The following is a 21,035-nucleotide window of genomic DNA, read 5'->3' as shown; positions in this document are numbered from 1 at the left end:
TATTCATTGAACTGATTAAATCTTAGGTGGGTTATGTTTGTTGTGACATTAAATCCTCGTCATAAACTTGTGAGGATATTTGAGGTCATTATCTCCATTTTATGGGAGAAGAAACTGTGATTTAGAGATTATATCTAATAAGTGGGAGATCCACAGTTAGAATTCAGATCTGTGTCTAAATCCAAGATGCATCATTCTTGGATACATCATATTATCATATATGGATATACTGTTTACTTTTTAGCCATTAATGATTACTATTTGATTACTTTTCTGGAAGTCTTTCATTTTATTCTCTTTGCCCTAACATGTTACCCAATTTGGAGATAAAAATAGAGTACAATAAACTTTAAAAAGCATGTTTAGGGCCAGCCCTGGTGGCCTAGTGGTTAAGTTGGATGTGCCTTGCTTTGGTGGCTGGGTTCAGTTCCTGGATTCAGACCTACACGACTCATCTGTCAGTGGCCATGCTCTGGTGGTGGCTCACATACAAAATAGAGGAAGATTGACAACAGATGTTAACTCAGGGCGAATCTTACTCAGGAAAATGAGGAAGATTGGTAATAGATGTTAGCCCAGGGTGAATCTTACTCAGGAAAAAAAGAATATTTACCCTAGCATATTTCTCTGAGGTTGTCTTTGCTTGTGATAATAACCTTCTGTCTCTGTCAGGTCTGGGGCATTTCCGAGACTCCTCTGGGTTGTTCATGCCCCAGTAATGCCAATGACAGGAAATACTTTGCACCCTCCACTTTGCTCTGCTCTGTAACACACATCAAAGTTGCACTGCCTTGTGCTTTTAGTCCCTTACAGAGAAATAATTTGTAATATTATTTTTCAAAAGTCCTTGGATTCTGGAATTTGACAATTAGAGGTATCTTCAAGAGGCTTCACTCAGAATTAACCTTTACCACCTTTCCCAAATCTGGGCCATTTCTGTAGCCCTTTCTGGGCCATTCTGGGCCATTTTTGCAAACATGTTTATGTCTATTTTCCCTTTCTTTAGGAAAAATTAATTTTCTTAAAAACTCCTGGATATCTCGAGTAAGTAAATCTCTGCAAGAACATCTCATTTGCCCTTCCAAACTTTGCTGGAGTGAATATAGTCTATATGTCCAAACTAAGCACCATCCTTCCCCTTCACTAGCCTTTTAAATCATAGATGTCATAGATCTCTCTGGAAGGAGTAACAGTTAATGGCATTTCTGAGAGGAAAGGCCTACCTCCACAATGCATTTTCATTTGTTTGTTTGTTTTGATCTAATCCTTTGTTCCATTGTTGATATTCATTCTTATTTAACAGTAACATTGCCACTTTTGAGTTATCAGTGTGGGTAACGCTTATCTAATTTTTAGCGACACAACTCTATCTCATTTGGCCTATTGTCCCAGCCTATGGATGCTGGAGCAAAGCAGTGGAGTGCAGTGGAGTGGGGAGATAAAAATAATCAGATGTAAAAGTATGCTACAAATTTAGAAAATGAACAAAATTTCAAGTAAAGACTGAGGGAAACTTTTTTCAAGTGCATAAGTGGTTGATATATATCTGAGGTACTCTCTACTGTATATGGAATGAGAAGAAATTACTCTAGTCATAGTTTGTCTTCTTCTTATGTGACATTGAGAACAAGTGGTATAATGTCTTTCATCAGGTGGAGTAGAGGCAAGGGATCTGGAATAGGTAGCCTTATTCAAATTCTAGCTCTCCCACCACTTTGTCTTTGCCAAGCACTTTATAAGAAGTATCCTATCTATCTTTCCTATAAACTTAGTAGATACTATCATCAGCTCCATTTACAGATAAGTAAACAGACTTTGGAGAGTTTAAGTTGCCCTACATCACTGGCTGTCTGAAGTCTATTTACTTACCTGTAAAATGAGTATCTACTAAGTTTATAGGAAATATGGAAGGAATAATTCCTATAAAGTGCTTGGCAAAGAGTAAGTACTAAAAAGATGTCAGGCCCTTATTGTTTATATCTCATTATGATGGTCAACTGAGATACCATATGTAGAGGAAATTTCATAAATTGTAAGGAGCTACACACATTTTTACCATCATTATTCTTAATGATATATCATGTACATTGTATAATGAATATACAATTTTAATTTTTCTTAAAAAGGAAAAAAGAAACCTTCCTGAACTTTCCACTTGAGAGCCAAGAGTTTCAAATTTTCTTACTGCTGGGCACTGGCCCAGTGGCTCAGCAGTCAAGTGCGCAGACTCCGCTTCGGCAGCCCAGGGTTCGCAGATTCAGATCCCGGGTGTGGACATGGCACCTCTTGGCAAGCCATGCTGTGGCAGGCATCCCATGTATAAAGTAGAGGAAGATGGGCATGGATGTTAGCTCAGGGCCAGTCTTCCTCAGCAAAAAGAGGAGGAGTGGCAGCAGATGCTAGCTCAGGGCTAATCTTCACACCCTCCCCCAAAAAAAATTTTGTCACTGCTTAGAAGTTTATATATCCAAGAAATGTGAGCAGAAAATTATAGGATAATAATATGAGAATTATTAAGAAAATTTTGGCAATGTCAGTTACTGCAAGATTTTACTGGGATCATTAAAACTCACTTGAGAACAAGGAGAAATAATAGTATTGCTCAAGTTAAAATGAAAACTGAAGAACTACTGAATATTTTATAGCATTTAAAAAAACATTCTCTAGAAAAGGGAGCATCAGGAATGGCATTTTTTTTTTCCAGATTGGTAGTGGATGATGTTTCTCATATTTAAAAAAACCTAGTAAATTGCATATTTAACAATTTCACTGATTTACACATCGTAGTGATTTACAATCTCCTGGGATGAAAAATTTTACAAGTGGGGAGGGCAAACAATACACACTTCTGTCTACCGCACAACATGATACATTCACCCTCAACGTATTAGTAAAAAAGAGTATTTCCATGGCAACACTAGCAAAACAGAAAATTTGCCTACTGTCTAAAATCGCATGTTTTCTTTTAAGCTAGCCCACTCACCACATTGGCAGCCTGTGAGTTAATTAAATTCAAAAGTAAATTATTTAAATTTAAAAAGAAATTAAGATAACAAGGCAGGACTGATAAATAGTTTACTACCAGTCAGAGTAGCCTGAGGTAAAGGAAACAAATCCCCTTTGATATATTAAGAATCAAAGCAAGGGTGGTAGGAGGAGAGGGGGAGATTGCAAATCATTATTGTAAAATTAAAAGGATGAAAGGTGGCTGAGACAGGTGCAATCTGACAGGATCTTGAGTACACTGCAATGAGCTTAGACCAAACTGATATATACCTGTTTGAATGTACCTTCAATAAAACAAAAGAACGCCTCCTTTTCCTTTTCTTGACTTGAAATAGCTAATTTTGACAAAGATGTCACGGCTGTGTTTGTTTTGCAAAAATCTCACTTAACTCCTAAACAGTTCTGTAAAACTGGTGCTGTTATCTTTGCTTTACAGATGAAGAAACAGAGGCACCCAGAAATTAAATAACTTCTATATTTTCAAAGTCAATACACCTTGTAAGTTTTCATGAATTATTCTTGAACAAGCCTTGCACAAAATTTTAACTGAAAATAAAACCAGCTTGCAGATTATGTTCAGAATAACTGAGGGAATACTTTATGTAATATTTTTAGTTCCCATCTAATATTAGGACGTTATTGCATTTACTACTACTTTAAATTCATGTATAGTGGCTGCCCCCATCAAATATCTGTTCAAAGAGCAGTTCGGGAGCAGTAGAAGGTAACGGATGTCTGTCTGTGAGTTGATGTGGGAAGTAATAATTCAGGCATTTAAAACTCTTGAATGGTAGGGGCCGGACTGGTGGTGCCGCGGTTAAGTTTGTACGTTCCGCTTCTCAGTGGCCTGGGGTTTGCTGGTTCGGATCCCGGTGCGGACATGGCACCGCTTGGCACGCCATGCTGTGGTAGGCGTCCCACATATAAAGAAGAGGAAGATGGGCATGGATGTTAGCTCAGGGCCAGTCTTCCTCAGCAAAAAGAGGAGGATTGGCAGTAGTTAGCTCAGGGCTAATCTTCCTCAAAATAAAATAAAATAAAATAAAACTCTTGAATTGTAACAAAGGAAACATGGTGATGAGCATTTTAGAGATTATAAAATACTGAAAGGTAAATTATATGCAAAAAAGAAATGATCCTTTCCAATAGAATAAACTTTTTAAGTTAAGTTTTCATTATAGGATATCAATATAAATTTGTTAGGGGCTGGCCCGGTGGTTAAGTTCACACGTTCCGCTTCAGTGGCCCAGGGTTCCCAGGTTCGGATCCTGGGTGCAGACGTATGCATTGCTTATTGAGCCATGCTGTGGCAGGCGTCCCACATATAAAGTAGAGGAAGATGGGCATGGATGTTAGCTAAGGGCCAGTCTTCCTCAGCAAAAAGAGGAGGATTGGCAGCAGATGTTAGCTCAGGGCTAATCTTCCTCAAAAAAAGAAAAAAGAAAAAAAAATAAATTTGGTAGACATTTTTTATCTGTCCTTCCTGCTAATCTTTTTTTCATTTATTTTCAGTTTCATGCATACATACGTAAACTTATCTGTATGCATATGTGAAACCAAAGGTGAATTACAAAAATATGTTCTTTTGTCAAATATATTTATTTATATTCTTGCCTCTAGTTATGGTCTTTGATGAGAGTTGAGACTTTTGATTCACCTTCTGTTTTTTCTTAAAAACAAAGAAAGTAGGTATAAATAAAAAGAAATAATTTTCAAAGGTACTTCTATTATACATTATGTTGTTATTATGTCAATTTGTATCATGTTCAATTAAATTGTGTTTTTGCTGTTTTCATAGGCCCACATGAACATATTTATAGATTTACAGGAAGAAACAGCCTCACGCAAGGCATCTGAGAGGGAAAAGTGGCCTTTCCACATCTTTTTCCTTCTGTTTAAAGTGATTGTGTACTTTATCAGTTCTTTTATATTTCCTGCTTTCTACAAAGATTTAATCATTTTCTTAAAGTATCGCAATTTTTCCCTTTCTACCTTGTATTAACCATTGTGGTTTATGCTTTATTTGGCAACTAACATATTAAAAATATAATGAAACCCTGCAGCCTTCCTAAGTTCCTACAATCTGTTCCTACAAGTCTGAGCCCACTTGATATCCCATATCCAAGAAAGAAAGGAAGGAAGGAGAGAATTACAAAGACTGTAAATATAAGGCAGTGTGTTTCAATAATATATTTCAAAGAAGGAAAATAATAAAGAGGGGATAATTTTATACAATTATAAATTGCAATTTTATTAATCTAATTAATTATTGGTAGGACATTTTATTGAGGATTCAATAACATTTCTTCTGTTTCAGTATACATTTAATATTCTGTTCTGTAACTTTATGTAGTTGTTTTACATATTTTTTCCAAAAGGCAAATATCATTTTTCCTTATTATTTTAGTTTCCAAGTGAAAGTTAATTGACTCAGAAACAAAGCTCATAAACTATAATAATCAGTAAAAGTAAAACTCTAACTTATGATTAAACTTCTGAATTGGTATCAATCCAATCAGGGATGTCTGCCTCACCTATTATCTCTAATATGTCTGATTTACCGGGTTTATTTTTCAAAAAAGGGCTTTAGAACAAATAGTTTGTTATTGTTTTATTTCTCACAGTTGTAACAGCTTGCTGTTAAGATAATATAAAACTTCTGCTTGAAGAACGCTATGACTTTTTATTTTAGAGCAGTTCTTCTCAAACTTTAGTGCACATTAGAATCACCAGAAAGTCTTGTTAAACCTAGTTGACAGGACCCATCCCAGGAGTTTCTGACTCAGTAGGCCTTGGATGGGTTCTGAGAATGTGCATGTCTAACCAGTTCCCAGGAGAGGCTGGTCTGGGCACACTTTGAGAAGAAGCACTATTCTAGAGACAACAAGACTCTTTAAGCAGGGTGCAAAATTTGAGCTCAGTAAAGAAGTGAAGAAAAAGTCAAGATGCCGTCAGTTAAACGGTGCTGAGAGTTTGAAAATATGGAGATGTATCAGTGAACGTTTTTGTGGAAACAGCCTCAACCAGATATGGTGTGTGAAGAAATGTAAAGAGTCTGAGATTTTACCCTTCCTGCAAAGTAACAAACTAGCCAACCACAATTTCAAAGATTCAGGAGACTCCCTGAGTCAGACACAATGGACTTGATGACTCCTGACATAGCAGACAGCGTGGTCTTTATGTTCACATGAGTTACTCCTGACCGTCAAGTCAAATGGGGGCCATGCAGAGTAGTCCAAGTGGATACTGCATATGCCGTGAGTTTATGTCGCAGCTGGGGAACCCTGAGCTTGGGAAACCACTATCTTTTCAAGGGAGCCTACAAGCAAACCTGCCTAACTTTTGCCCCATAGGATTATTTTTGTTTTCCTGAGCAACGAATGACTCTCTTCTCTGCCCTATAGGGAGACACTCTGTCTTCTAAGGCTGTTTGCTATACAAACATTCTTTAAAAATTAGACAATGATGTTTAATCCAGCAATATGCTTGTCATGTAGAAAGGCAACTTTAGTGGCCTCTCGAAGTGTCATGATAATGAATGATGATGATTTAGTGAACCTAACCCTCTCTGCCACACATTGTATGAGATATTGGAGTTGTACACACATGAAAGAACGGCTTCCTGCACCTAATAAACTCATATTTAGTGATTTATTGAGAGAGAGAGAGAGGAAGAGAAGAGAGGAAAGAGAGAGAGAGAGAATTGAGTATAGTGTGTTGGGTATCATGATAGCTTAAGGATTTGGCGCTAGTGAAGGGCAGTGGGTTATTTTTGTTGACTTCCATCAAATTGTGCTTCTATTTAGAACAGTGTTTCTCAAAGAGTAATTAAATCCATGTGTCTAAAATAACCAAAATGTTACCCTCTAGAAGAGTTTTTTCAAGATTTAGTGAAAGGAAAAGGTGTACTATATTAAACAAGTAGATTTCTGGGAATGACATGAGGTGTAGAATCAGAACCTTTGGATATTGGTGGAGTTGAGTGGGTTTGTATGATGTCTAGGTATGTTGAACAACCTTATCTGGTGATTCTTTGCCAGTGTCAAAATGTAGAGCTGATGTGGAAATTATATTCAGTTGAACAATTTTTTATCTTATTGTTTTGTGTGGTAGAGCCAAAAAAGGGTGATGATAATTAGCAGTTGTGTATTATTTACTTTCACCACTGCTAAAAGGAGTTTTGCTCTTTTTACCAGATGACATCTCCTTTACCCTGGCTTCTGTATTCCAAAAGTCTGCCAATTTATTTGGAACTAATTACACCTCTGAAGATTAGACCTGAAGCTTTGTGTTTAATTTCAAAAGCATTTCCTGAATATGGCAGATCTAGGCTCAAATCTATACAACATGATCCAGAGGCGATGTTCCAAAAGATTTATTTTTCACTGGGCCACAAATAGAAGAATAAATGATGGCTGGCTTTATTTCAGCAAACTTTATTTATATGTTTTGCACATATTATCCTCTTTTAAAGCTTGCACTGGAAAGAAAAATAGTGTTTGTATTATGAAATTTTTATTTCACACAACTTGGAATGAAAACAATCATAAAAAAATGATTGGCTATCAAAAAAGAATTAATTTGTAGCCTTACATTGTACCATATACAGTGCAAGATTTATATGTGATTTGTCTTAATATAATCACAAATTAATGTTTTACTGTTAATTTTGATACTGCTCTTCTTATTTCATAATTCCAATATTTACAGAAGTGTTAACATCGTTGAATAGACGTAAATAACAAGACTACACACTTTATTTCTACTTGATCAATCTATTTACAAATAATTTTAATTAAAGTATATGTTAAAAGTTGTATATTATGTAGCTTGTTCCTTTTCTCTTAAGAAACAATAGTCAAGAAGCCAAACTCCTTTTTCTCCTCCTCTATAAACTCAAATAGATGGAGTGGTACTAAGTTATTTTAGGAAAGTTTGGTAGATTTTTTCAGATCATTGGAATATATTTTTCTAAATTAAAATAGAATTTTATTAAAAATATTTTTTGTGTTCTGGAATCAATTTGAGATTGCTCTGCTAGAAAAACAAAAGCAAGTTTGTAAAAAAGAAAGATAATGATTATAATTATGTGCTTATGTTTCATGTCATTAAACAAAAGGAGAAAGTCTTCAAAAGCATATTTTAGGCAAGCATATGTAAAGCATAAAAACAACATTTAGTCATCTTTGTAACAGTGGGCTTGCTAACCTACAGCACCATGGTGAGAGGGGATTGATATATCTTTGGATAAGTTGCCTTGCTTAAGGGTTGATTTAAAATCTTTCAAATTGCATGAGTAACGCCTGTGCAGAAAGAATGATGGTCTTTTGATAGGGAGAAGGAGTATGTAGGACTGTGTTTACAAATAAGGCCTGTTTTATGTTCTGATGATAAAGATGCAATAAATTCATAGAATTTTGTTGCTAAACAAGCGTCTTAGAAATGGCTCCAGCTTTTTTCCCTGAAGGTTTTTCCTTCCTGCAGCCATTATCTTTGCTTTCCAAAACTCTCAGCAAACCATTTCTCAAAGTTCATTGACCTTAACTGATTCTCTTGTCCAATCTAAACCATCACTTCCAAGAGTAATGGGTTTCTCCTTAGACAAGTCATTCCCTTCCCCCCGTGAAGCTGGAGTTTCTCTTTGGCATTCAACCTGCATGTAACCTATTAGAAAGAAGAATCAGCAATAGCAACATCAGATAACATTTACATAATTAAAAAAATACACGCCAAATAATGCCAAAGGATACAGACTAATTCATTATAGTAATTGTTCTGGGTAGGGAAATTGGTCAAGAGAGGTGAATAAGGTGAACTTCAAGGTTATTTGTAATATTTCATTTTGTACATGAGAACTTATAAAGCAAATATAAAAAAGATAAAGAAGAATTCTGGGTAATAGGTTCCAAACTATTTTTTCTGTGCTTTCAATATTTTTAATCTGCCCTCAAATCGAGCAAATAAAAAGACCTGTGGGTAAAAACTGTCATTGGCTAGCAGCACTCACTCTTTTTAGAATCCTTCCTGTCTTTTAATTTTGAGATATTTTCATTCTCAATAAAAGCAGTACTTCTAAAAATTTTTTGGACCAGTTCCGGTGGCCTAGTGCTTAAGTTCGGCATGCTCTGCTTCTGCAGCCCGGGTTCAGTTCCCAGGCATGGACTTACACCACTCGTCTGTCAGTGGCCATGTTGCAGCAAGGGCTCACATAGAAAAAGAGGAAGATTGGCAACAGATGTTAGCTCAGGGCAAATCTTCCTCAGCAAAAACAAAACAAAACAAAACAAAAAATTTATTCTCCATGTGGCAAATTCCACTGAAGTAAAGTAAAACTAACAAGCATATATATTGTAACCATTAAGAAAGCACGTGTCAAACACTCACCACATGATGTTATTTGTGTGTATATATGTGTATTCCATAGTATATGATATGTGGATTTATATAAATTGCCTTTGCAAGCAAGAAATATGTCCTGTATTTTTATTTCCTAAACACTTGCATGTAGTAAGTGCTTAGGAAATATTTATTGAATTAAAGCAAACAAACACTATACTTATTATCCTGGAGATATGTTTCCTCCTCATCCTGATGTTCACAGTTCTCAGGTGTTGAAATATGCCAAAGTTAACTCTCTTGGTTAACCTATTCCTATAACTTTTTAACCTCAAATCTCAGTATCCAACCTGGCTTCTTTAGCCAATAGATGTTTTCAAGGTATCAATAATGTTTCTTTATAGAAACGTTTTAAATAATATGTAAGTACAGCAGATGTCATTTTGAAAAAACATAAAGCAATTTCTCTACACATTAAGATTGTCATAGTAATATCCTTGTTCACTAGGATATAACGAGTTGCTAGAAGGCTTTGGTAGAATTCTGCTGGGCATATATATTTATATGAGTTTAAATAAACATTGTAATGCATTGTTTTATGTGACTTTAAATAAACATTTTGTATTGTTTCCCATTATTTGGCTAGGTTATTGGAAAGAGAAGAGCATTTTTGCCCTTTAGATGGAATATTATACTAGCCATTAGTGGAGGTATGGTGTTGTCTTGTCTACTGAAGTCTTCACTGCTTCCTATCAGTGTAAGAAATGCTGAAGAAATGTCACACCTCACTATCTTTTTTTAATGGTTCCGAAATTAAGATGAGAAAGCAAAGCATAATGATCTGCTCTCCTTTCTCATTCCATTTATGGTAAAAATAAAATAAAATTGAACTCATTTTATTGACTGTTATATTAAACTGTTATACTCCCTGGATTGCATATGCTTTTGGACTTCCATATGGGTCTACAGTCAAGAGCTTTTCTGTAGGGCAAAATACAGTGAAAATTTAGGGACCATTAAGACATTCTCATTTATTTCACTCATGTATGTTGAAGTGGTCCTTACTGATTATAGTTCTAACATAGTCTATTCTATGAACTTATGTTTGTAAGATTCAAATGGAAGCAAAACTTTGTTGTTTATAATGTGCTAGATATTTAGCATACCAAATAGAAAATATATAAGGTATTATTCCTAGATGCTGGAAATTGTTAAGTCCATTGCTTAACATCCCACAGTAAATAGCAGCACTAGAATTGCAAATCAGATCTGTCTGATTCAAAAGTGCATGCTTATTATACTGTTGCTCCAAAGTAATTGATTGTATCTATACACTTTTCTTCAAAACATATAATTCTGTTCATTCACCTAAGTCTGCTATTTTCAGTAGGTATTGTTAGATCATTCAAGTAATTATTCTGATTCTTTTGATATGTTAAAAATGTTTGATGAAGATAGGCAAAACTCATTAGAGTGATAAAAAAATTGTCAACATAGGCCTAATGTAATAATTTGCTAATCCTTGTTGGGCGTTGACTGTTTGAACATTAATTTCATCGCACATGCATGTTTTACTTAGAATAGTCTATGGCGGGTATCTATTGCCTCCTTATTAGAAAGAAAAATCTTGACATATGCTAGCCAAAGCAATTGTTTTGAATTAAATGTTTCTTTGAATGATATTTCTGAGTCAGTTCCTGTTTTCCACATGAGTGTCAACGTTATCAGAGTCTAACTGAACTGTCATATGGTCCCTGAAGGTTTCCTTTCAAAGTTATAACAGAAAATTATTTATAATTCAATATTTCAGAAAACTTCTTTTATCTTATCTGCAATTAACTTACGGTCTAGGAATCAAATTATTTACAGGTTTGGAAAATAGTCTATTTGAGAAAACATATTTAGGTATTGTTAAGGAGAATGATAGGATTATTTCTTTATACACTGTATAATTATACTGCTTTTATTAGACTTTCGTATCACCTGACAGAATTCAATGCTAGTGGAAGAGATAAAGATATGACACGAGGTGAAGGTGGAGAATGAATAGGCCTTCAAGGGAGCTGATCTTTCTTTGATCTGATAAAACTTCTCCCGTTCTCTGTTTCTGTTTCTTTTCTTTTTTTCCCCTGCAGATCACTGTTTATGAAAATCTTTTTCTCTGATTAGCAATATTCTCTCAGGATTTGAGGGCAAGATCTACACAAAGACAGTTTCCAAACTGACATATGATTTTTTTGTGCTGTTTTTGTATTTTGTCTTTAGCAATTTCTAAAATCTGCTGGGCAATTTTCCATCAACCTGAAATAGTGTTTGGTTTTGATATTATTACACTGCCTTATATTCTGTGAATATCTGGTGATATAAACACTTTTGATGGGTTTGATGGAGACAAAAGATTGGTTTTGTGGAATGAGCAGAAGCTTTGGAGTCATAGGGCTTGGGTTCAAGTCCATTTTGTTAAACTTGTGAGTCCCTAGAATAGTCTTTAAAATGATTTTCTATTTTAAATGCTCAAACCAATAGGTAGGTAGGGATGTATATAGCATTAATACATCTATGACATTGTATATATACTTGTCATTCCATACCTAAAGGATTTTCATATACACGTGTGCTGTTTCATTTACAATAAAGCCATTTAATGAGTCTTTCTGGCTTATCTTAATGTGAGCAGAATTAAATTTCAATTTTCTCTCATAGGTATTTATGCTGAGCTGGGTTTTTTGTTTCTATCTAGTGCTTGGTCTACTTTTAATGTTTGATACTATATTAAAGTATACTATAAATTAAATGAGAAAAAAGACGTTTTCTTTTTTCTGAAGTGACTTATCATTACAGGATATACTTATATAGCCAACTATGGAAACAGAGATGCTCTACCGAGCAAATATTCGCACTTTATTAGGTAGGACTTTTATCAGTCTCAACACAGTTTGCCTGTGGCATTTAATGGTAGATCACTGGCTTTAGAAATAAAATGTCACTTGACCAGAATAGCAGTTAATTAGGGACTTGAAGTGTCCAGAAGACATGTCCGTATTCTATAAGTCGTGACTAACTGGGCTTTTGCCACAAGAAAGAGCACCATCAGCAACTGTTTGTAATAGTCCCCAGGATAGGCTCTCTGGGTATCTAGGTTTCAGTATTATGCTTTATCATGAAATTTGCTAGGTAAAAAAATATTTCCTTAATTTCTTCCTGAACAAAGAAGATAACAGCAGTGAGTTTTCATGATTGTGTGTTTCTAGATTTCTACCCTGGGGATATAAAATTAGCAACTTTGGAGCTGCAAACTAACTTTTTAAAGTACACTGTTTTTCTTACACATAGCTACATAGCCTAGGTTTCTAAAACTATTTCAGAATCTTGCAACAAATGGCATTTAAATCATAAAATTAGTGTTTAAAAATGTATATTAGAAATAAAACTGATTTGGACTTTCCTCCTCCTAGAACTGTCTTATAATTTGTTGCTATTGTTCATCCCTTTTTAATTTTTTTCTGGAAATAATTAACTGTTGTGATTACTGTCATTATGGATTATTAAACATGAATTATGTTCATATCATAAGCCGTGTGACTTTGGGTCAGATCAGTTAAGTTGTAGTACTTTCTCATGTTATCCAGAGTAGGGAACAGCATGGTAGAGTTAGAGCTTGTGGCTTGAGAACCATGTGTGGCCCTGTGGGTGAATGTCTGCTGACGTGTTTTGTTTGTTGGGGTGTCATCCTCCTTCTGTGCTTTGTGCAAAGAAAAATCTTACTACCCTTCTCCAAGACTTAAAGACAGTTTAGAGTTCTAACAGTTCTTAATCTAAAATCTTTTACTTAACTTATTTACATTTTATCCAGTATTTGGTTTAAATTCACAAAATGCTTACATTTATTATTTGCCTCATACATATGAACATTTAGCTGTTCTTATATTGCCTGTGAAAAATGAGAGAAGACTTACATTCTGACTTTTGTTAATAATGTGCCTTCGTGTTTATTTTCTCATTCTGTCTTTTCTTTCTTTATCTTTCCATACTGAAGTTTCCTGTAAAGAAATTGCTTCCATTTCCATTTCCTTTGCCATTTTATTTACTTTTTGGCTACATTTTCACACTGAATTTGAATTTCCAAAAGTATTGTGATGCAGTATTACTGCAATGTATACTGTTTTCTCCAAATTTTGCTCTGTTTAGTTTCTTGTTTTTGTAGGAATAGAGGACCTTTTTTAGGTTACTCTCCCTGGTACAATTTCTAACATTTAGTAGCTCCTCTTATATTCCATTTCTGTCTAGTAGCTGATAAACTGAAACCATTGTCATTTAAGTGCATTGGAGGTTTCCTATAAATTGATCTAGAGATTCTTTAGTTGAGATCTCCCATTAGGCAATATTTTGTAGTCATTTGTAATACCTACATAATAGTTTAGAAAAATGAATAAATTATAATATTAAATAACAGAGAATAGAATCCAATATACTAATATAGAAATTGGACTAAAGGGATGTTTCCATTATCCAGTGTAGCCTGAACTTCCATATTTTTACATTTATTATATTTGCTGTTATTCTTGTCCTATTTCTGCCACGTTCTTCTAGCTGTGTCTGGGGGCAGGCCACAGATGAACTCAGCACTGAGCTATTTTCTCAGAGGGACACAGTGCAAATGGAATCATAATTACTCTTCAGAGTCAGAGAGGTGACACATATCTTACTTACTGTTTGCCAGGCACTGTTCTAAGCACTTTATATATAATAATTCATTTAATCCTTTCAACAATCCATAAGGCAGATTTTCACACTATTCACATGAGAAAATGGAATAAGAGAGAACTTTTCCCAAGTTTGCACTGCTGGTATGCAGCAGGGTCGGTATGTAAATCCAGGCAGTCTGGTTTCAGATCTGTGTTCTTAATCACTAAAGGTTACTGTCTCTTGTAAGAGTTTATTACACAGACAACATGATGGTGACATGGGAAAGAGAAAAATCTCTAAAAACTGTTGCAGAAGGAAAAAGAATTATCGACAAAAAGTGATTAGCAGACTAACAAGAGACATTTTATCTCCAACTGAACCTTATGAACTAACATTTGAAAAGTGCTAGAGGAAAATAAGTGAACCTAGAATTCTCTGACTACTTGAGTATACAAGAGTGAAAGTGAAATAAAGCCATTTTCAGATGTAAGCATTGTGACAGTTTGCTACTCACAGATTATCTCTGAAAGAGCTACTGTTAAGAATGTGCTTCAGCAAGGAGGGAATTATTACATTTTGTGGCTTTTGGTTAAAAACTAAATATGCTGTTAAGAAGGTGCCCAGTATAGTGCTTAGCACATATTCATTGATCTCTTAGTGTCGTTTCCTTCCCCTTATATAGAAATTTATGTTTTAACTGTATTTACTAAAAATAAAATTCTTCCAAGATTTATATACTCTGCTGATTGAAGGTTTTTCTAAAAACTGAAATGTTAGTCATTGAAAGGAAGCATCATAGAGGACACGCCTGCCGATGATGGCAGAGGGAGTAAACTTAATGGCATTCAAGAACAGTATTTACTGAAGGGTAAGCACACGTCGATCAAGTTTAGTAGGTTAGATTATAATGATTAGAATTTATGAATCATATATAAGGAATTCCTTCAGCTGTTTATGTCCTCATTATTGATTTGAAAACCCAAGTATTTGTTATAACAATTGTATAATCATGTGGTCATTTGTATTCTAAGAATTTATTGTTTCCTTTTCAGCGCCTGGCTTTGGAAGCAGAGAAAGTGCAAGCAGCCCACCAGTGGAGGGAGGATTTTGCAGTAAGGAAACTTTTTAACCACTTGATTTAAGTAGATTGACATTTTGTGTTTGGACACTTATAATTACATTAAAATATTTTTTAGTGATGGAATCTTATGGTGTTATGGGACTAAAACACAGCTACACTTTAGTGCTTTAAAAAAATTGCTTCTGAGTAATTAGGGCCAATTAAGTTCGTCAAAATTTTCTTGCTTATGTTCCATATTAAAAAAAAAGTCCCTTGAAATGTTCTCCCATATTCAAAGGTATTTATAAAGTTAATTACATTAAAAAGTAGTATTAAATTTTAATATCTGAATAATTTTTGTAGATGTGAATATACTAGTTAAAAAATAAGGTGCATTTAACAACTTTGAGTTTGTAAGAAGCAATGTGTTTATTGTAATCACCTTGATGGTGGGTTATATAATTAAAGTGAGAATAAATGTGTTAAACCTCTTAAAATTTAATTTGCTCCACTTTAGCTAAAATTAATATTTCATCTACTCTGGCTTACTTTTAGCAATGCCAGCTGATACTAGCTTTTGCATGTATTTTTTGATAAACTTGTTTTGGTGCTCCAAGAGTCGTTGAGTAAATTATGCAAATAGCAGAAATTCTCCTTGCGATGAGTGCTATCTGTCTGTTTGTCTGTCTATCTATCTGTCTATCTATCTTCTTACAACCAAGGGGCACAGTGAAGAAGTCTGTCCTTAATAGTCAGTTAAACTACTTCTGTTACATTTTTGAAGTATTTCATTTATACAATGAAAATCTCTTTAGTTTCTGATCACAGGAAAAGTTCAGGCAACTCATTTTGGGGATGTTAAACTCTACCTCACCTCCCTCATTTAAAATAGGATTAGAGTATAGGAGACATCTTGGTTGTGCTGTTTGATTGTCTTTGAATGTTTTGCAAAACAAAAATCTCAGATGTGAAGGTAAGAAAATTCTGCCTCAATAGAATGCTAAAGTAAGGATTAGGAATTAATACTTTGATTTTACGTTTATATGATTGTATTGTATATCAAAGGAAAATACACTAAATGATATATCATTCACTTATATGATAATGATTAGTTTTCCATGCTTGACACTTCTGATATTATTTATTTTTACTATCTTTTCTACTTAATTTATATTTCTTAAACAGTCTACAAACTAGAGACTCTGTTTGACTACTGTTAATTTGTTTCATTCTTTCAGTAAATTGATCATATTGCCTCAGTTGTTGGTGTCATGTAAGTACTGGCTTGGTACACACTGTTTGTCGTAGGTAGGTTAAGAAAGGTCAATTGATCCTCCATAATGTATAATGAAAAATCAGTGATTAACTTAAAAACACAAGCTTCTTGAGTACTGAGGACAAATTGTAGTCTCATTGAGTAGAGGGGTTTACAATGTAGTTAGTTGGTTTTAGATGAAAGGAAAGTAAACTGGAATGCTTTTGTTTCTTGAATAGACAGAAAGCAGCCAAACTAATTTGTCCAAATATATATCCTTTGACTAATATTAAATGGAAATTGCTCTTTCCCCCCCAATTTAGAGGTATCATAATAAAAGCATGTCAAGTCATAATAGGTATAAAGCTGGACCATGTCTTCTGCCTAGTATTGGTGTAGTGCAGGTAGTGCTGTTTTAGTTTAAATCTTTGTAATTCTGAGAACTGAAAAGATTATTAAGTTCACACAAATCAGTTTCTGTAATATATAGATTTCATTGCTGTTCAAAAAGCTTTTCTTTGCATTAGATGAATTTAGTAATATCTCAGGTAGTCAATTATTAGTTGTATGTCTTTTTCAGTTTTCTAGGGAGAAATAATGTTTACCACAGTATCTTGGCAAGTAAGGATATAGTAATGCCTTTTAGATCATTGGCATTGTTTTTTTTAATTATTATGTTATTGCTTTCTGGATGTTGTTTCCTTTCCCAGATGTATTGTAAACTTTTTGATATTGGGCTCATTAACACTAAATTAACACTTTAGCAATGATTTATTTCTCCTTCCAGAAGTAATGGAGATTGTCCTTGTAGATGAGACAAAAACTCACAGTATGTGTTAACTATTACCATATTTTATTGAATTGAAGCCATCGTCAATGTAAGACACCCTATCATTTATGTATTGCTAAGAAAGAAAAAAATGAAGCCAATTAAATTATGATGAACCAACAATTTTAAGCTGTATTCTTATCTGTCAGATTTCAAAATATGAAAAAAATTTACCTTGAAATGTAACCCCTATTATCTACTCTCTCAGTGCCTATATCCAGACAGAAGCACTGCTGGGAAGTCATACAAATGGACAGATCAGTCTCACAGTGACACAAAAGCCATTACTAAACCTTATGTGCTTAAATAGAATATAAAAGGTTTACGCAGTAAGTGTTAGGAGTTCTTAGCAAATAGTGGTCACCATGTGGGAGAATTCTTGAACAAGTTCTGTTCTTGATTTCCCCCTAGATTACCTCACAATTTATTTAGGAGCCGTGAACATATTGACTGATATCAAAAGAGATGATTAAAAGGTATACAAGTTAGGTTACTTTAGAGCCCTGTCAACTCACTTCCTGAGTACCCTTTTTGAAGGACTCTGAGTAGTGTTCACAGGACACATATCTGTCACAGTTTGCACACTGAGAATTGATGTTTTCTATATCTTACCTTATCAGCCATACGTAAAGTCTTTACAATAGCTCTTTCCTTTGAAATACTGTGAGATGGTAGAACACTGAGATAGCAGTGATTTTATGTTTGAGAATAGAATCTGATTGGAGATTGCCTAACCTTCAGACTCAAGTAAGTAAATAGCGAAAATAAAAAACTTTCTCCCCTTTGCCTTCTTTTCCCTGATAAGCTAGTTGGCTCTTCAGTTCATGTTTATCGCAAAGTTAAACAAATCCTTCAAGGCCATAGTACAAATCAAACTCAAACTGTGGTTGGAAATTAGAAATTATCAACATTAAATATCTCCTTATTTTGTGAGACCACACAAAACAATTGCAAATTTTATCAGTATTTTAACCATTTAAAAATGTTTAATTTGAAATTAAATGCTACCATATTCCAAAAGGTGTCCTCCTTTTAAATTTTATAATCTGTTTATCTTTTAAGGTATTTTAACTGTTTGCATCAGTGCAGTGATTCCTTAATGCCACCCTTTAATAATTTAACACTAAGATGATTTAGAAGGCAAAAATAATTTCCTAAAAAGTACATTAACATTTCAAAAAGAAATATAATATTCTGATTCTTCCCTCAAGTGTAAATAGACAAGTTTCATTAGTATTACTTAGGCAGAATGTTGATTAACATTCCCTACTGTGTAATATAGAGAAATCTCATGAACAACAAGAACAAAAGGGAAAGCACTAAAATGCTGGCAGGAAGAAAGGGCTCACGTAATTCACGCTCTTCCTCAGCCCCACTCAATGCCCGTTGAATGTAGAATTGAGGGAAGAAAGGGCATACACTCTAAATGGATTAAGGTGTATGCGATCATGCATTTACAAGTTCAAACCAATATTTGTATATGAGTTATGTCTACCAGCTACCTTTCAGGTCTCTGTGCCACTTATGGATATTAAAGGCGGCATTTCATGTCACTTATGATGGACAAATTACTTTATTAAGGGCAGGTGGGAGAAGGAAAAAAGAGCTTGAAAAACTAATTGTTCTGTGTGAAACAATTGCTATTATTTCTACCGAAGAGATGTTTTCCAATTGCATTTGAAATCTCATTTGATTGCTTGCAATGGTTGGTTAACTAAAGCAATTTTGTTTCTAACTAAGTGTGCAATATTAATTGTACTTACACATGTATAAACATAAGGGGTGTCTAATTTGTATTTTAATAAGAAGGATCTGTATGTATGGCTTATTAGTATCAGCTTGTTACTATGCAGACTGAGTACAGACATCTAGAAATTGGCCAGTAAATAAAATATTTGAAGTGTCTTTTTTGGCTTCAGCTTCACAGAGAAACTAAATTAGAAGGTGAAAATTTTTCTGGTGAAGTTGAATGTTATTTAGTATCAATCAGACTAATTAAGTTCTCCTAATTTAGCTTTATTTTTATATATTCTTCAAAAAATCACTTTGCTCAAATGATATTTTGAAATGTGGCTTTAAAAGTTATAATAGTTAGGGGCCGGCCCAGTGGTGTAGTGTTTAAGCTTGAACGCTTTGCTTTGGTGACCCAGGGTTCGCGGGTTCGAATCCCAGGTGTGGATCTATGCACTGCTTGTCAAGCCATGCTGTGGCAGGTGTCCCACATATAAAATAGAGGAAGATGGGCATGAATGTTAGCTCAGGGCCAATCTTCCTCAGAAAAAAAAAAAAAGAGGAGGTTTGGCAGTAGATGTTAGTTCAGAGCTAATCTTCCTCAAAAAGAGAAAGTTGTAATATTTAAAACTTTGTGTTTATATGAATTAAATTAATAGGTGCTGCCATTATGTATTTAATTATTGCATCTACCCTATTCATTCCATGAAATTGCATCACTTCTGCTGATTGCAACACAGACAATTGTGAATATGTAAACCATAAAAAAATTCTATATTTATTTTGGTTACAATATATAAAGATAAACACTCTTCTAAATTATAATTTGGTGTAGGTTTTGGATATGAAAGAGCCGGCTTTTTTTATTTTTTAAATTAGCACCTGAGCTAACATTGGTTGCCCATATTTTTTTTTCTTTTCTTCTTCTCCACAAAGCCCCCTTGTGCATAGTTGCATATTCTAGTTGTGAGTGCCTCTGATTGTGCTATGTGGGACGCCACCTCAGTATGGCCTGATGAGCAGTGCCATGTCCATGCCCAGGATCTGAACCCATGAAACCCTGGGCCACCGAAGGGAAACACACGAACTTAACCACTCAGCCGTGGGACCAGCACCAAAGAGCTGACTTTTTAGGAATTAAAAGTGGGAGAGTGGTGTTCTGTATTAATGAATAAATGAATAAATTTAATCTATCACCATAATGATTTTAGGCTCTGGCTGGATTTAGTCTTTCTTAGTTTCTACTTTTGGTTGAATTGCCCTTTTGGAATTAAGAGCTTGCATATTTTAATGTGTTTTTGCTACACTTCTACAGTGCAGGGAAACAGTTTTTTCTACTGCTTTTCTTTTGAGACTCGTCAATCTATTCTCATTATCCAGATAGATGAAAAGAAGCCACAATGCAAAATTGATTTACCCCCAAATTGTGGGAAAGCAATTTTACGGAAAGAGTCATGCAAATTTATGGTGCTTCACTCTTTTTACTTATGCATATATAGAAATGCCCAAGGTGAGAGCATTATAACACAGCGAAGTAGAAAATAATAACCATGGTCTTTAAATTGTTGGTTATCCTGGATGATAACACCTATCTTTTGTTTCTTATATTGAAAAATAGTATAAGCAAAAATATTTATCCTTTAACTACCTAGCCAATAACATTGGTTTTATTTTTAATATTTTCTGATAATCTTCTTGACCTCTTTTTCTATTATTTCTGTTAAAGCCAAGGTCACATGATAGTACAGTAGAACTGCCTAAACTAAAACATCACGCTGATATGTCCTGAGATAATGCAAATTTAGGTCTAAATGGTGCTGGGTAAATTTCTTTCTTTCTTTTTTGCCCCCCTCACAGGAAGGGAGAGAGAAGTTGGAAAGGACATGCATCTCTGACTTAGGAAACGGGAGGTGGATGGCGGGTCTCTGTATTTTTCAAGACCAATCTGTGCCTCAGTATCCTGGGAGTGAGCTGATGAAAACATTGCTAAACTATTGGGAGATTCCTGAATTTGCTGCCAAGATACTAAAAATTCTAACCATGCAGAGCACCTAGAATCATCCTCATTGATATTTAAGCTAGGGTTGATTACTGCCACCACCTGGTGCCAAATTGCAGCTGTTATAAGAGAA

At 34.5% G+C, this 21,035-nt stretch overlaps 1 protein-coding gene across 19 annotated transcripts in view; it reads left to right on the top strand.

Annotated features, from left to right (window-relative positions):
* The window catches only part of CACNA2D1 (calcium voltage-gated channel auxiliary subunit alpha2delta 1), a 514,911-nt gene that overhangs the window by 260,210 nt on the left and 233,666 nt on the right, over nucleotides 1–21,035 (top strand). For all 19 annotated transcript variants that reach the window (XM_023639081.2, XM_023639086.2, XM_023639083.2 and 16 more), the window contains exon 4: nucleotides 15,081–15,140. In XM_023639081.2, the coding sequence (XP_023494849.2) occupies nucleotides 15,081–15,140 (60 nt within the window). The remainder of the gene's footprint in view (nucleotides 1–15,080; nucleotides 15,141–21,035) is intronic.

The sequence above is a fragment of the Equus caballus genome, chromosome 4 (genome assembly GCF_041296265.1).
Source record: "Equus caballus isolate H_3958 breed thoroughbred chromosome 4, TB-T2T, whole genome shotgun sequence".
Classification (NCBI taxonomy): domain Eukaryota; kingdom Metazoa; phylum Chordata; class Mammalia; order Perissodactyla; family Equidae; genus Equus; species Equus caballus.
Note: the sequence above shows the minus strand (reverse complement) of the source record. Positions and strands in the feature narration are given on the sequence as shown.